General features: G+C 48.1%; 1 protein-coding gene across 1 annotated transcript in view; it reads right to left on the bottom strand.

Annotated features, from left to right (window-relative positions):
• The window catches only part of RNF138 (ring finger protein 138), a 102,314-nt gene that overhangs the window by 259 nt on the left and 86,208 nt on the right, over positions 1-15,847 (bottom strand). The window contains exon 8 of the mRNA XM_069732322.1: positions 1,137-1,244. Coding sequence (XP_069588423.1) covers positions 1,137-1,244 — 108 coding nt within the window. The remainder of the gene's footprint in view (positions 1-1,136; positions 1,245-15,847) is intronic.

Raw genomic sequence — 15,847 nt, 5'->3', positions numbered from 1 at the left:
TAGGCGCTCCCTCAAAACACACTTGTTCAGAGCGGCCTATCACGTTCACTAATCAAAGTCATTTTATGTTTGTGTGTAGCCCATTCACTATCTCCATCTATCCCCCACCCCCTGAAGATGGCTGGACCATCATTGTAAATACATCATTGTAAGTACACACCTGTACTTTGTAAGCTCTCACGAGCAGGGTCGTCTTATTTTGCTTTAATTATTGTATTGCTAACGTTATTACTTATGACTGTTGTGTTTGAAACTGTTAAGCTGTAAAGCGCTGCGGAATAAGTTAGCGCTATATAACAAGATTATGATTATTATTATTATTATTACTATTATTCAAACCAAGAAAGCTTGCCCATAGTGCCAGGTTACAGGTAAGAAAATTTAAACACACTCACACCTCCGACATTTTTTTTAATCCTCCTAATGGCAGTGGGTGTGGTGGGATGGAAGGAGTACTCAAGGGAGCAGCAGTCATAAAAGATCAAAACTGGCCATCAAAAGAGTTTTCTGAAACATCTAGCATATGGTGCAAACTAACATTTCAGGATGACAAATGTATCTTTAAATTTTATAAAAAGGTATGTTAAAATCTATTGGCAATCTGCGAAACCCCCATTTAATTTCAGATTTTGTGTTCTACTACCATCACAGGAAGTTTCAAGATGGCTGCATGTTACTGGTCTGCTTAGGAGAAGCTGACAAAAATTACATTGCATCTCACGGCCATCATTTCTTGCTCTGCACAGGATGCAGAGTCCTCTATTCCCTTACAGAATCCTGCGGTTTTCTTTTCCAAAGGCAGAAAGGAGCCGCTATTAGGAGCGCTCAAGTATTGCCTTTATTATGTGCATAGGGGCGTAAATAGCAGGAAGTGTGGTTTTCCAGATCAAGCAAGTTTTAATGTTGTTTAACAAGGCTCGAAACCCACACAAATTCACAGCAAAATCTGCATGTGTTACAGATTTGGCCAACCCTTGGATCAATATGTGGCATCATAACAAGTGGAGCAAGAGGTGAATACAAATACCCACAGCATGCCTGTTCTATCATTTTTGCAGATCATTTTATGGAAAGTAAATGAGGTTTGTCAGAACCTACATCAGAGTACATTTTTGTTACACACAGTGAATACGTACCATAAAATCTCCATAACTGAATTGGTGTCTGGCATTTAGGTGTCCAACAATATTCCTAGATACATAATTGGCATTCCCCACAGGTAACACTGAGCATATAGGGCACTCCTAAAATTACAGTTACATTAGTAAAAAAACGTTTAATTTAGTCTATGGATTTTAAAAGTACAAATATATATATTTTTGATACACACACACACACACACACACATATCCCTAACTAATGGCATTTGAGTAAAGTCTTTAAGCCTTATTAATTTAATACCTTGTTTGTAGACTTTTACATCTTAGAAAAGTCCAGTGTTGAAATTTTAGCCACAAGTGCAAGTGACCACCACTCCCATTTCCAAGTCTTCTTCCAGTCTTTTCCCCTCAAGCACCTGACAAATAAGTCACTTGTCTCAGTGTCCTTCCGCCACTCTCTTGACTGCAGACTTTTGAATGCGCGCACACACACCATTGAATGAAACCATGTCACACCTCGTGTAATGATGTGTTTTCAACTAGAGTGTGGCTTCACTCCATACCAGTGTATAGAAGCAAGGCAGTGACCACTGGACAGGAGTATCTATAATATAACGCTGGGAGCGTCACTCTGTCCGAAGCCTTTATAGACTGCGCAAGCGCCGGCACAGTCTGGGCCTCACAGAGTGACGCTCCCAGGAGATCGCGGTATGCGTAAACACTGAACGCACACCGCGATCTCCACCGGAGAGTCAGGGACCGCCAGGAGGGTAAGTATATTCACCTGTCCCCCGTTCCAGCGCTGCGTGCGGCTCCGTCTCCCGGGTCCTTTGCTGTGACGTTCCCAGTTCAGAGGGCGCGATGACGCGCTTAATGCGCGCCGGCGCCGCCCTCTGACTGAACAGTCACAGCAGAGGAGCCGGAAGATGGTGGCGCGCAGCGCTGGAACGGGACAGACAGGTGAGTATAGCAAGTGCTGGGGGGCCTGAGCTAGCGGTGACTCCAGCACCTGACCCCCACAGCGCACCGGTGTCCCCGCCTGCTCAGGCCCCTAGCGACGATAGGCGAGTATGGTATATATATATATATATATATATATATATATATATATATATATATATATATATATATCATATAATACAATGGTGGTGCAGGATGGGAGCAGCACATGACAGAACAGGGGCGCAGGATGGGAGCAGCACATGACAGAACAGGGGCGCAGGATGGGAGCAGCACATGACAGAATGGGGGGCGCAGGATGGGTGCAACACATGACAGAATGGGGGCGCAAGATGGGTGCAACACATGGCAGGATGGGGGCGCAGGATGGGTGCAGCACATGGCAGGATGGGGACGCAGGATGGAGCAGCACATGTCAGAATGGGGGTGCAGGATGGGAGCAGCACATGTCAGAATGGGGGTGCAGGATGGGTGCAGCACATGTCAGGATGGGGACGCAGGATGGAGCAGCTCATGACAGGATTGGGACGCAGGATGGAGCAGCACATACCAGGATGGAGACCATATACCAATATAGATGCTAGCCACCCGGGCGTAGAACGGGTTCAATAGCTAGTGTATACACACACACACACACACACACACACACACACACACACTCCAGTCCCGGGTCAGAAACCAGAAAATCCCCACACACAGGAAGATGGCAAACTTATCAGTTTGGACTGGGTAAGGTGGTTTGCATGTTAATGACCAGGCCAAATTTTTACAATTCTTTGGAGGTCCTGATTCTGAAACGCTTCATCGGCTCCCACTGATTCAGAGATTGTTTTTCATGACATACTGTAGCTCATAATGGGGTAAACGTTCTTCTATACATCTTGCGCTTGTGTGGCACCCCTGCAGTCCGGCTGCCACAATGATATCGCCTCCCTAACCAGTGGTGGTATGTCTGGAAGTAAATGGAGCTTCCTACACTAAGTAAACCATGCATACACACAGGCCTGATCCTTGACCAAGAGGGGGAGCACAAGCCCCTATTTTGTAGGGAGACTGCATTATAGTGAGAGGAAGGGAAGAGAAAGCACATGGAGCTTCCAGGGGTTGACGCTATGGAAAGCTCACCCTAGGATTACAATCAGAACAGGGCAACAGAACCCTAGGCTACCAGGGATTGCATATCCTGGGAGCAGAATCTAAGACAGGGAGGGGGTGGACTGTAGGTCCTCTGGTCACCCCCACAGCACTAGAAGCAACACATTACAGAGTTCAGAGCTGGGACGAAGAGGACAGCTTCCAAAAGGGTCTCACATCACAATGCATGCTGGCTGGAGCTGCTGCAGAATAGACAAGCAGGGAATACAAATCAGCTCACAAGCTGCTGAATCGCCAAAGGGACAGACACAGAAAGGAAGGCTCATTCTAACCACTTAGTGGAGTGGAGTGGACTCCAGCTGCTTCCAGACCGGTCAGAGCCTGTACTTCGTGACCAGTACCCCTGGATTCAACCTGCATCCATCATCAGTAAAGGCAAAGACTGAATTCCTTTGCCTCCTTGCTTCTTTCTGCGACACTGCTCACTACAACTCCCATCATTGCCCCAGTCGCATGCTCCTGCTGAGGGGAGTGATCCATCTTGCTGCATTACCATCTATCCCCTGGGGTCCTCACTTGCAGCGTTGGCCATCCCTCTCAGCTGGCGTCATAATAGTTTATGGTTGTATTATCCCCTGTAAATATTCCCCTCTTCACTCGCCCGGTTAGGGCCATGGCGCTGGGCGATCGCCACTGTGACATCCCTGATTGTAGCCAGGCAGGCAGTCTGAGCCCACACGACTTGTGTATATTATAGTGTGCATGCGTGTATATGTGTGCGTGTAAATTTTATATATATTTATTTATTTATTATTATTGCAATCTATATCTTGCTTTAGATCCAATTTTTTTTTAATTTTCACAAGGGTAACAAAAAAAAAAAAAAAACGGATCACAAAATTTGTTATCCAATGTCTCCTGAGCATTCTGATAACCCAAATGTTGGGGGGGGGGGGGCGGGGGGCACTGCTTGGGCACATGGCAGAGCTTGGAAGAAACAATTAGGCTTTGGAGAGCCCCATTGTGCCTAAACAATGAAAATTCCCCACAGAAGACACCATTTTGGAAACTAGACCCCTCAAGAAATGTATTTAGTTGTGTGATGAGCACCTTAAACCCCTAGGTGCTTCCCGGAAGTTTATAAAGTTGAGCTGTGAAAATAATCAAATCACATTATCCCACAAAAATGTCATTTTAGCCCCAAATTTAGCATTTTCAAAGGGTAACAGGAGAAAGTGCTCCATACAATTTGTTGTGCAATTTCTACTGAACATGTCCATATGTGGGGGAATACTATTTTTGAGGCACAGTGCAAAGCTCATAAGGGAAGTCGCGCCACATTGTGGTTCAGATTTTGCAGGATTGAGGGGGCCATGTCACTTTGGCAGAGTCCTTGAAATGCTAGAACAGAATCCCCCCCTCCCCCAATATGCTAAATCATTTTACAAACTACACTCCCCAATGAATTCATCTAGGAGTGGAGTGATCATATTGACACCACAGGTGTGTCACAGAAATTTATACCTTTGGGCTGTGAAGAAAGAAAACTGCATTTTTCCACCAAAATTTTGTTCTAGCCCCAGATTTTACATTTTCTACACAAGACGTGGGTAAAAAAAAAAAAGATTGTAGTCACTTACCGAGAACAGTATTTCTGAGCCCATGACAGCACCACGGAGAGAGGGGATCCGCCCACCAAGGACAGGAAACCTACAGATATAAAAGGCGGTACCTCTCTCCCACATCAGTTTACAGAGCATGATGGGAGCTCAAGTTAAAACAGAATCTAGATCAACGTTACTTCAAGACTTTAGCTGAGATACCGCATGACTATTTACTTAGGTGTTTAGCATAGGTACATTCTATCAATGTGCAAACTCTTATGTGAAGGGAGGGAATGAACGGGTGCCGTCATGGGCTCAGAAATACCGTTATCGGTAAGCAACTACAATTTTCTCTGTCCGCCATGACGGCACCACGGAGAGAATTGGAGAGACTGTACATTTAGGGAGGGACCACAGCTTCCAGAACCCTTTTCCCGAAGGTGAGATCTGAGGAAGAGATAAGGTCCAAGCTATAGTGCTTATAAAATGTTGAGGGTGAAGACCAGGTAGCAGCTCTACATATCTGATCAATTGAAGCACCAGCCTTATCCGCCCAGGAGGTCGCTACGGCTCTCGTTGAGTGTGCTCTGGTTTCTCCCGGAATTGGTACCCCACTTGATGAGTACGATAGGCTGATGGCATCTCTGATCCATCTTGCTATGGTGTTTTTTGATGCTTTCTTCCCGTTTCAGGGACCCTGGAAACAGATAAAAAGAGATCCATCCTCCCTACACTCCCTAGTGGCTTCCATGTAGTGTATCAAGCATCTCCTAATGTCCAATGTGTGTAGGGATTCTTCCTGCTTGTTTTAGGGGTTAGGGCAAAAGGAGGGAAGGGATATCTCTTGAGCTCCATGGAATCGGGAAGCTACTTTTGGGAGGTAGGCTGAATCAGTTTTGAGGACTATCCTATCATCCAGGATTTGAGTGAAAGTCTTAGTTACTCACCGGTTAACGGTGTTTTTCGGAGTCCATGACAGCACTACGGAGAGAGGGGATCCGCCCTTCAGGAACAGGAAACCTACAGATACATAAGGGCGGCACCTCTCCCCACGCATCAGTTGGTTTACAGAGCACAAGAGGACCACCAAGGTTAATAGCATACATAATAAACAATAATACAATAACTAACTATTCACTACCCGTGAATTATATATAAATAAAGGAAGAGGTGTACACCCAGAACTTAAGAAGACGGGAGGGTATGTACAGGTGCTGTCATGGACTCCGAAAAACACCGTTAACCGGTGAGTAACTAAGACTTTATTTGGTCGTCCATGACAGCACTACGGAGAGAATTACAGAGAGTAACTAACTAGGGAGGGACTACAGCTTGCAGCACCCTTACACCAAAAGAGGTCAGAAGAGGCACCCAGGTTCAATCTATAATGGTTATAGAAAGTGTTTGGAGAAGACCAAGTAGCAGCCTTACAAATCTGGTCGATCGACACCTCCAATCTTTCCGCCCACGAAGCCGCCATAGCTCTAGTGGAATGCGCTTTAAGACCTTCAAGCGCCGGCTTGCCCTTTGAGACGTATGCCAGCGAGATAGCTTCCCTGATCCATCTAGCTAGAGTAGATTTCGATGCTCTATGCCCTTTCCTACTACCCTGATAGGACACGAATAGGGCGTTATCCATCTTCCAGGGATCAGTTACTGCTAGATACTCCAGGATACATCTTTTTACATCTAAAGTGTGTAACTTCCTTTCCTTATCGTTAGTAGGATTGGGGAGGAAAGATGGAAGAACTATTTCCTGTGTTCTGTGGAAACTGGACACTACTTTAGGAAGATATGCTGGATCAGGGGATAGTATCACTATCATCCCTAAGCTGCATGTAAGGGGGAACCCTGGATAATGCTTGTATGTCACCTATCCTACGTGCCGATGTTAGGGCCACCAGGAAGGCTACTTTAAGGGATAGATTTTTAATAGAGGCTGAAGTAATTGGCTCAAATGGAGCCTCTGTCATGGCTGAGAGGACTAGGTTCAGGTCCCATGGCATGACTCTATTCTTCACAATTGGCCTAGACCGTTTTGTCGCCCTGATGAATCTGCTGACCCAGTGATTCTCAGCAATGTTGCAGCCAAAGAGGGCCCCTAAGGCTGATACCTGCACTTTAAGAGTATTTGGGGATAACCCCATATCTAACCCCTTTTGTAAGAATTCCAAGATCTGGACAATCGGTATTGACTGTCCAGCTGTTGCCCCCGAGTTCTGAAGAAATCTCTTTCAGATTCTGACATAGATTTTTGTGGTTATCATTTTCCTGCTTTTCAGCAGTGTGTTAATGAGGGCCGGCAAGAACCCCCTATCTTTTAGCAGCGCCCGCTCAAAATCCACGCCGTCAGATGAAGGCCAACCGCCCGAGGATGGTAGACTAGGCCCTGGGATAAGAGATCCGGAATGTCTGGCAAGACCCATGGATCGGATATCGACATAGCCCTCAGGCATGGAAACTACGACCTTCTGGGCCAGAAGGGGGCAATTAATATTACTGTGGCTTTGTCCTTCCTGATTTTCCTCACCACCAGAGGAAGTAGAGACAGGGGAGGAAAGGCGTAAGCTAGCCTGAAGTCCCAGTTTATGAGGAGGGTGTCTACTGGCAGGGGATTTTCTCTGGGGTTCAGAGAGCAGAATTGTGCCACTTTCCTGTTTTCTTTTGTGGCAAACAGGTCTACCTCTGGTTGTCCCAACCTTTCCACGATAAGGTCGAAGATGGTGCCGTTCAGGGACCACTCTCCCTGCCTCAAAGTGTTGCGACTTAAGAAATCCGCCGTAGTGTTTTCTGCCCCTTTTATGTGTAGATCCGTCAACGAGAGAAGATGTTGTTCTGCTAGATGAAACAGACGATCTGCTACACACATCAGGGATCTGGAACGAGTCCCGCCTTGGTGATTTATGTATGCCACGGTGACCCGATTGTCCGAGAATACCCGCACGTGGTGGCCCTGTAGATAGACAAGGAGTGTTTTAACCGCCTGCTCCACAGCTGTTAACTCCTTTAGATTGGAAGACATCTCCATCTGATCATGATCCCAAAGCCCCTGGACCAATGTATCCCCCATGTGAGCCCCCCACCCAGAAGGGCTAGCGTCCGAAGTGATAATACGAGTTATATTATACTCCCAGGGGACCCCTGTGGACAGGTTCTCTTGATCTAACCACCACCCGAGGGATACAACAGCATCTTGGGATAGGGTCAGCAGACTGTCTAGACCTCCTCCCAACCTTTTTTGATGTAACAGCACCTCGCCCTGGAGTATCCTCGTATGATACTGAGCCCATCGGACCGCTGGAATACAGGACGAGAGAGGGGCTAACAGAGACATGGCTCTACGTAGGGACATGTTAGGGTTTTTTGAGGCATTCAGCACCTGAAGGTGCAGGCGATTAATTTTTTCTTGAGGCAAACGGCATTCCTGAACATGGGAATCCAGGGTCAGGCCTAAAAATCGCTGCACCGTCATGGGCTGTAAGCGAGATTTTTTAACGTTTAGCATCCACCCCAGACGCTCTAGAGCCGACATCACTTTATGTAACTGCTCCAGACAGCGATCCGCCGTTTTACCTACGATAAGGAGATCGTCCAGGTAGGGGATTATTAGAATGTTGGACTCATGCAGGTGTGCCATAACTTCCGCCATTACCTTGGTAAATACCCGAGGGGCGACCGAAATCCCAAAGGGAAGGGCCCTATACTGGAAGTGTCTTATTACCCCATCCAACCGTACCGCCACCCTCAGGTATCGTTGGTGACCTGCATAAATAGGGATATGGTAATAGGCGTCCTTCAAATCCAATACTACCATAAAGCAGTTTTTAAACAGCAACTTTATTGCGGTATTAATAGTTTCCATTTTAAATGGTTGAACGGTCAGAAAATTATTCAGCGCTCTAAGGTTAATGATCGTTCTGAAGGAGCCGTCTGGTTTACTTATTAGGAATAGAGAAGAGTAGAATCCACTACCCTGTTCTCCTTCTGGAACCTTAGATAGGACATTTTTATTGAGCAGATCGTGAACTTCCGCTTCCAGGGCCGCCTGTTCCGCTGGAGAGGATCTGAGAGGGGTGATTCTGAAGAAGTTCTGAGGGATAGAGGAGAATTCTAGCCGCAGACCCGTAGCCATCAACCCCAAAATCCAATCACTACTGGAGATCTTGGACCAGGCCGGGTAGAAGGCAGATAGTCTACCTCCCACCGGGGCGACTAGTCATTGGGGTGGTTTTTTGACTTCACGGGGTGGCTCCTGACGTCCTCCACCAAACATGAACCCAGTACCTCTCTCCTTTTTATCGTCCCATCTGCTCTGATCTCTGGCCGGTCTCTTCCGAAAGAATCTTTTCCCTGCGAAGGGGCGCCTGTAAGAAGTAGTTGGTAGATTAGGAAACTACTTCTCATCCCCGGCTTTCTCTAGCAGCTCATCTAGGACTGGCCCAAACAGGTATTCCCCTTCGCATGGGATAGAGCACAGACGAGATCTGGATTGAAAGTCACCCGGCCAACATTTCAGCCATAGGGCCCTGCGCGCTGCGTTCGATAGTCCTGCCGCTCTAGCCGCCATTCTTGCGGAATCCGCAGAAGCGTCTGCGAGAAAGGCAGCAGCATTTTGAATTGTTGGCAGGAATTTCAACATGGAATCTCTGGAAACACCTTCTTCCAATTTAGACCCTAGCTGATCTAGCCAGACCATCATCGATCTAGCTGCGCATGTCACAGCTACCGCAGGTCTCAAGGCACCAGCCGACATTTCCCATGTCCCTTTAAGGAATGAGTCAGCCTTTTTATCTAGAGGATCTTTTAGGGAAGCCATGTCATCAAAGGGGATAGATGATCTCTTAGATGCCTTAGACACTGCTGCGTCTAATTTTGGCGCCTTATCCCAGGTGTTCACCATGGGGTCCTCAAAGGGGTATCTTCGTTTAAAGGCCGGTGGAAAAGAGCCTTTTTTTTTTGGCTTCTTCCATTCTCTCTTAATGAGGTTCTGCACCTTATCATTGAGCGGAAAAGACCTACGTTTTTTAGGGTCTAGACCGCCAAACATAAGGTCCTGCGTTGAACGTTCTGGCCTTTCGTCCGCCACCCCCATGGTGGATCTAACTGATTTAATTAGTTTGTCCATTTGGTCCAACGGAAAACAGAACCGGTTAGACTCTTCTTCTGAAGAGGACGCTGAGGAGACAGAGGCGTCTGAATCAATCTCCCTACTTGGGCCAGCGGACGAATCTGAATTTGAGGCGCTAGGCTCCCTTCTTCTCTTGGAAGGCTCTGCCCGGGGTAGGGATTTCAGGGAATCCTTCACCTCCTTCCTGATAATCTCCCTAAGATTTGAAGTGAAATCGGGAGACTCCTCCACCACCTATGGGAGCGGAGAAAGGGCTGTCACTTATCTGTCGCTACCGCTATACAGTATCCTATTCAACTATTTCCTACCGTCTGCCGCACACACGACTGACGAAGTCTTTTAGGGTAGGCGTCTGGCAAAGGGCAAGCACATAGTGCGCACTCCTTGTTTTTTGATTTACCAGCGCTTTTTTTCCCCTACGGAAATAAACATAGGAAAAGACTGCATCAGGGTACATTCACGAAGATCTCTTACCCAGGCAGTAGCGGTAGGTACCGGATCACTGGGGGGTCGGTCCAGATCCTTCTGTCTTGATCTGCGACTGGCCTGATTACTGCGTCCCCGGGTCTTCTGCTGGGGGTTTGCAAGGGTCTCCGAGGATCTGTCCTGCTCCAGCAGACCAACGGCAGCTTCCGGCACATCCATAGCTGCAGATGGCCATAAGCAGCTCTGCAGCAATCTAATCAGCTATATATAGCCTTCCCCCGCCAGAACATGTGCAGGTGTGTATGGTCAGTGATTAATCTCCCCCTGCACCTGCTCCATCCTCCCCCGCCCCTGAGCGCTCCCCCCCGCCGCTCCCATCACAAGCAGGACGCGGCATTTCCATCTGAAGCCGGCCGGCGTCCGACTTCCGGTCCTGGCTCCACCCCCCCGCATCACTTCCGGAAACGGCTAGAGTGGTCAGCGACGCTCCCGGAAGCCGGGGACGGCGTGGCCGGATCCTCCAGCCGCACGCCGCCATACCAACGCTGCACGTGGTCCCAGCACAGCGGCGGAAGCCGGCACCCGACACCCGGATCCGCCCCGATCCCAAGGAGTGCGGAGGGGCGCTCCAGGAAGCCTGCGCTGCCCGGACGGGACCCGAGGTAGGGAGACACGGCACGGGAGAGCGAATGGACCCGGGGGAAGGGGGGGGGGGGGGGGAACATACTCACCTCGCTGACCCCAGAGACAGCCTCCTCCGGACGCTGCTCCTCTCTGCACCGCACACTGACATGGAGCCCTACCCGGGCCCACCGTGGCGCTTCCAGGGACCCGCACTGCCCGAGGTAGGAGACCCCCTCGCTACCTGGGTCGGACAGCCGGCCTGGGTGCTTGATAGGAGAACTGAAGATAAATCTGTAGGGAATCCTGTCCTCCAGGAACAGGAAACCAACTGATGCGTGGGGAGAGGTGCCGCCCTTATGCATCTGTAGGTTTCCTGTTCCTGAAGGGCGGATCCCCTCTCTCCGTAGTGCTGTCATGGACGACCGAATAAAGGATAAAGGAGGGTTGACAGATAAAGCTTGCATTTCACTAAAGGTACCGTCACACTAGACGATATCGCTAGCGATCCGTGACGTTGCAGCGTCCTCGCTAGCGATATCGTCCAGTGTGACAGGCAGCAGCGATCAGGCCCCTGCTGTGATGTCGCTGGTCGGGGAAGAAAGTCCAGAACTTTATTTGGTCGCTGGACTCCCCGCAGACATCACTGAATCGGCGTGTGTGACACCGATCCAGCGAGGTCTTCGCTGGTAACCAGGGTAAACATCGGGTAACTAAGCGCAGGGCCGCGCTTAGTAACCCGATGTTTACCCTGGTTACCATCCTAAAAGTAAAAAAAAACAAACACTACATACTTACCTACAGCCGTCTGTCCTCCAGCGCTGTGTTCTGCACTCCTCCTGTACTGGCTGTGAGCACAGCGGCCGGAAAGCAGAGCGGTGACGTCACCGCTCTGCTTTCCGGCTGACCGACGCTCACAGCCAGTACAGGAGGAGTGCAGAGCACAGCGCTGGAGGACAGACGGCTGTAGGTAAGTATGTACTGTTTGTTTTTTTTACTTTTAGGATGGTAACCAGGGTAAACATCGGGTTACTAAGCGCGGCTCTGCGCTTAGTTACCCGATGTTTACCCTGGTTACCAGCATCGTTGGTCGCTGGAGAGCTGTCTGTGTGACAGCTCTCCAGCGACCAAACAGCGACGCTGCAGCGATCCGGATCGTTGTCGGTATCGCTGCAGCGTCGCTAAGTGTGACGGTACCTTAACCCTACGTGCTGAGGTGAGTGCGACCAATAGTGAAGTTTTAAGAGATAAGGTTTTTAATGGTATATCTGCTAAGGGTTCGAAGGGAGGTTTATTCAGGGCCGTAAGAACTAGATTTAGATCCCACTGAGGGGTACAGCATGAGGTCAGAGGTCTTGACCTCCCTGCTGCTCTGACAAACCTAGAAACCCAACAGTTCCCTGCCAAGTCGTAGTTAAACAGCGCCCCCAAAGCTGCTATATGTACTTTTATGGTGATCGTGGCCAGACCCCTTTCTAACCCCTTTTGTAGGAACTCCAGAATGGCATTCAGGGGAATTTCTTCACTTATTCTGGCGCCTGAGGATGAAAGGAATTTTTTCCATATTTTCCCATATTGTTTAGTTGTTACAGGTTTTCTACTTTGTAGTAGGGTAGATAATAGCCCTGATGAAAACCCTCAGTTAGCTCCCTTTCAAATTCCAGGCTGTCAAGTGCAAATTTGCAACCTGTGGATGTTGTACTGGTCCCTGGATGAGGAGATCCAGAATATCCTGAAGTAACCAGGGGATGGAGATGGACATTCTCCTCATCCATGATCTTTTTGGCCAAAATGGAGCTATCAGTATTACACGAGCTCTGTCTTCCCAAATTTTCCTTAGGACTGCCGGAATTAGAACTAGTGGGGGAAAAGCATAAGCTAGTTGGTGGTCCCAGGGGGATCAGGAATGCGTCCAATGCTATGGGGTTCCCCAGAGGAGTTATGGAGCAAAATGTGTCTACCTTTTTGTTCAGATAGTTTGCAAAGAGGTCTATATGAGGGACTCCCCATCTTTCCGAGATCTGGTTGAATATAGCCTGATTTAGTTCCCATTCCCCTTGTTTGAGGCGGAACCAACTCAGGAAGTCCACTCTGATTGTCTACTCCTTTTATGTGAAGGCCTGTCAGGGACTGAAGGTTTTTTTCAGCTATCTGGAAGATTGATTTTGTCACTTCCATTAGGGGACGGGAACAGGTACGGGTACCCCCCTGATGGTTCAGATATGCTACCACCACTCTGTTGTCGGACATGACTGACATGCTGGGTGCGAAGAGATTTATGAATTCTAAGAGGGCAAACTTGACTGCAAGAAGTTCCTTCATGTTGGAAGATACACCCTTTAAGCTGTCTGACCAGACCCCTTGAGCTATGAGATCGTCTAGGTGGGCCCCCCACCCGCTGGGACTTGCATCTGTGGTCACTATTTTTGAGACCGGGATTACCCAGGGGATTCCACATGACAGATTGTCCCATGACATCCACCAATCTAGGCAGAGTATTGTGTTTGGTGACAAACTGAACCGATTTTCTAGACTTCCTCCTTGAGAAACTTCTGACAAAATTTGTCATTGAAGATCCCTTGAATGGAGTTGAAACCATTGAACTGCAGGGATGCAAGCTGTCATAGACCCCAGGAGGGACATTGCTTGATGCAGGGATATGAAGGGGAGATCCCTCATTCTGGAGATTAAGCTGATCATTTTTTGCACTCTCGCAAGGAAGGCGGCAATCCTGCCTGACGGAATCCAATGTGACGCCCTGATATTCCTGGACTTGGCATGGTATTAACTTGGACTTTGTCAAGTTCACCAGCCAGCCCAGGTTCTCTAGAGACTGCATAGTTTCTTTTAGCGGTCTCTCACAATGTTGTTGGGAGTTGCTGATTACCAGGAGATTGTAGAGATATGGCACTGCTAAGGTGTCCTGCTCCCTTAGGTGAGCCATCACTTCCGCCATCAGCTTGGTTAAAACGCGAGGCGCTATGGCTATCCAGAATGGGAGGGCTGCAAATTGGAAATGTCTTAACACCCCCCAATGTGGACCGCAATTCTGAGGAACTTTTGATGGTCTTTGTGAATAGGGACGTGGTAATATGCGTCCTTCAAGTCTAGAACTGCCATAAAACAAAGTGGGAACAACATTTTTATTGAAGTTTTTACTGTTTCCATCTTGAAAGTCTGTACATTTAGGTACTTGTTTAGGCTTTTCAGATTAATAAATAGTCCTGTAGAACCCGTCTGGTTTTTTCCTCAGGAAGAGGGGGGAATAGAATCCTTTCCCTCTTTCTTGGGGGGAACTTCCAGAAGAACAGCTTTGTCTGCTATCATTATTTCCTGCTCTAGCGCGAGTTGTTCCTCTGTCGATGACCTGAAAGACGTCATTTAGGAGGGATGAGGAATTTTGTGGAAACGCAGTTTCAGTCCTGATTTGACCATGTCCAATATCCATCGACTGTTGGTAATTTTTTTACCAGGCTGGGAAAAACAGAGTCTTCCCCCGACCTGGGGCAAAAGTTCATTGGGCAGGTTTTTTGTTATCGGTAGGGCTTTTGTTAAACAGGAACCCCTTGTTTTTATTTTTCTTATCTTCCCACCTATCCTGGTTCTTCCCCTGCTTCCTATGGATAAACCTCTTGTTTTGAAAGGGCCTCCTGTAGGAGGGGTAAGCAAGGGTCGGAAATGATTTCTTTTTATCCCCCGCCTTATCCAGGATGTCGTCTTCTAGAGTGGGCCCGAATAAAAATTCTCCTTCACAGGGGATGGTACACAGCTTTGACTTTGTTTGAAGGTCCCGTGGCCAACACTTTAGCCAGAGAGCCCGCCTAGCCACGCTAAAGAAAACCGCCGATCTAGCTGCTAGTCTGATTGAGTCTGCAGACGCATCTGCTAGAAATGCGGCAGCCCCCCGCATTACTGGTAAGGTACTTAAAATGGAGTCTCGAGATGATCTATTTTTAATGTCACTTTCAAGTTGGTCAAGCCAGACCATTAGTGATGTTCATGCAGCAGCCACTGCTGGTTTTAATCCTCCCCAGCTGCCTCCCATGAGCTTTTAAGGAATGAATCTGTTTTTTTGTCCATGGGATCCTTAAGGACTCCCATGTCCTCAAATGGCAGGGCGTACTTTTTTGATGCTTTGGCTATAGCGACGTCTAGCTTGGGAGCTTTATCCCAGAAAACAGGATTGGTCATCGAAGGAATACTTCCTTTTTGGTGTGAGTAGAGCTTTTCTTATCGGCTTTTTCCACTCTTTTTAATCAGGGCCTGGGTTTTTTTCGTTAAGTGGAAAGGCCCTTCTCTTTTGCTCAAGACCCCCAAACATGATGTCCTGTACTGACTTTTTGGGATGAGGGTAGGTCAACCCCATAGTGTTTCTGACTGCTTTAGCAAGGCTATCAGTTTCTTCTACAGCTACGACCACCAGTGGAAGATGAAGAAGATGAGGTGGAAGAAGAGCTAGAAGTATCTGAGTCCCCTTCTTCACTAGCTGAGTCATTGTATTCTGTGCCTGATCTTTCTCCGTTTTTTCCCCCCTGTAGGGTTTAAAAGGTATCTTCCACCTGGTTTTTTTATCAGGGTTCTAAGGTCCGTGGCGAACCCGGGAGGCCTTTCGCATACTGTCTGCACGAGCTACATAGTCTTTTCTCCCAGGTGTGGGGAAGATCCTCCCTACAGAGGGCATATACTTTATGCTTGGATTTACAAGAACTTTTATTCCCCTAGGAAAAACACAAATATAGGCCCCGTATTAATTTCTAACATTCATGAAGAATCACTCACCACCTGAAGGACCCATAAGTACCGGCTCAGGATCTGACGTAGGTTTATCCTTTATACCGGACGCTGCGTTGGACTCCTTGCTGTGCATTGATCCTGAGCTTTGTTTACCGGTTGTATCCTGGTGTCCTTTTTGA

This window comes from Ranitomeya imitator, chromosome 6, assembly GCF_032444005.1.
Source record: "Ranitomeya imitator isolate aRanImi1 chromosome 6, aRanImi1.pri, whole genome shotgun sequence".
NCBI classification, from domain to species: domain Eukaryota; kingdom Metazoa; phylum Chordata; class Amphibia; order Anura; family Dendrobatidae; genus Ranitomeya; species Ranitomeya imitator.
This window is presented reverse-complemented; position numbering and strand designations above follow the sequence as displayed.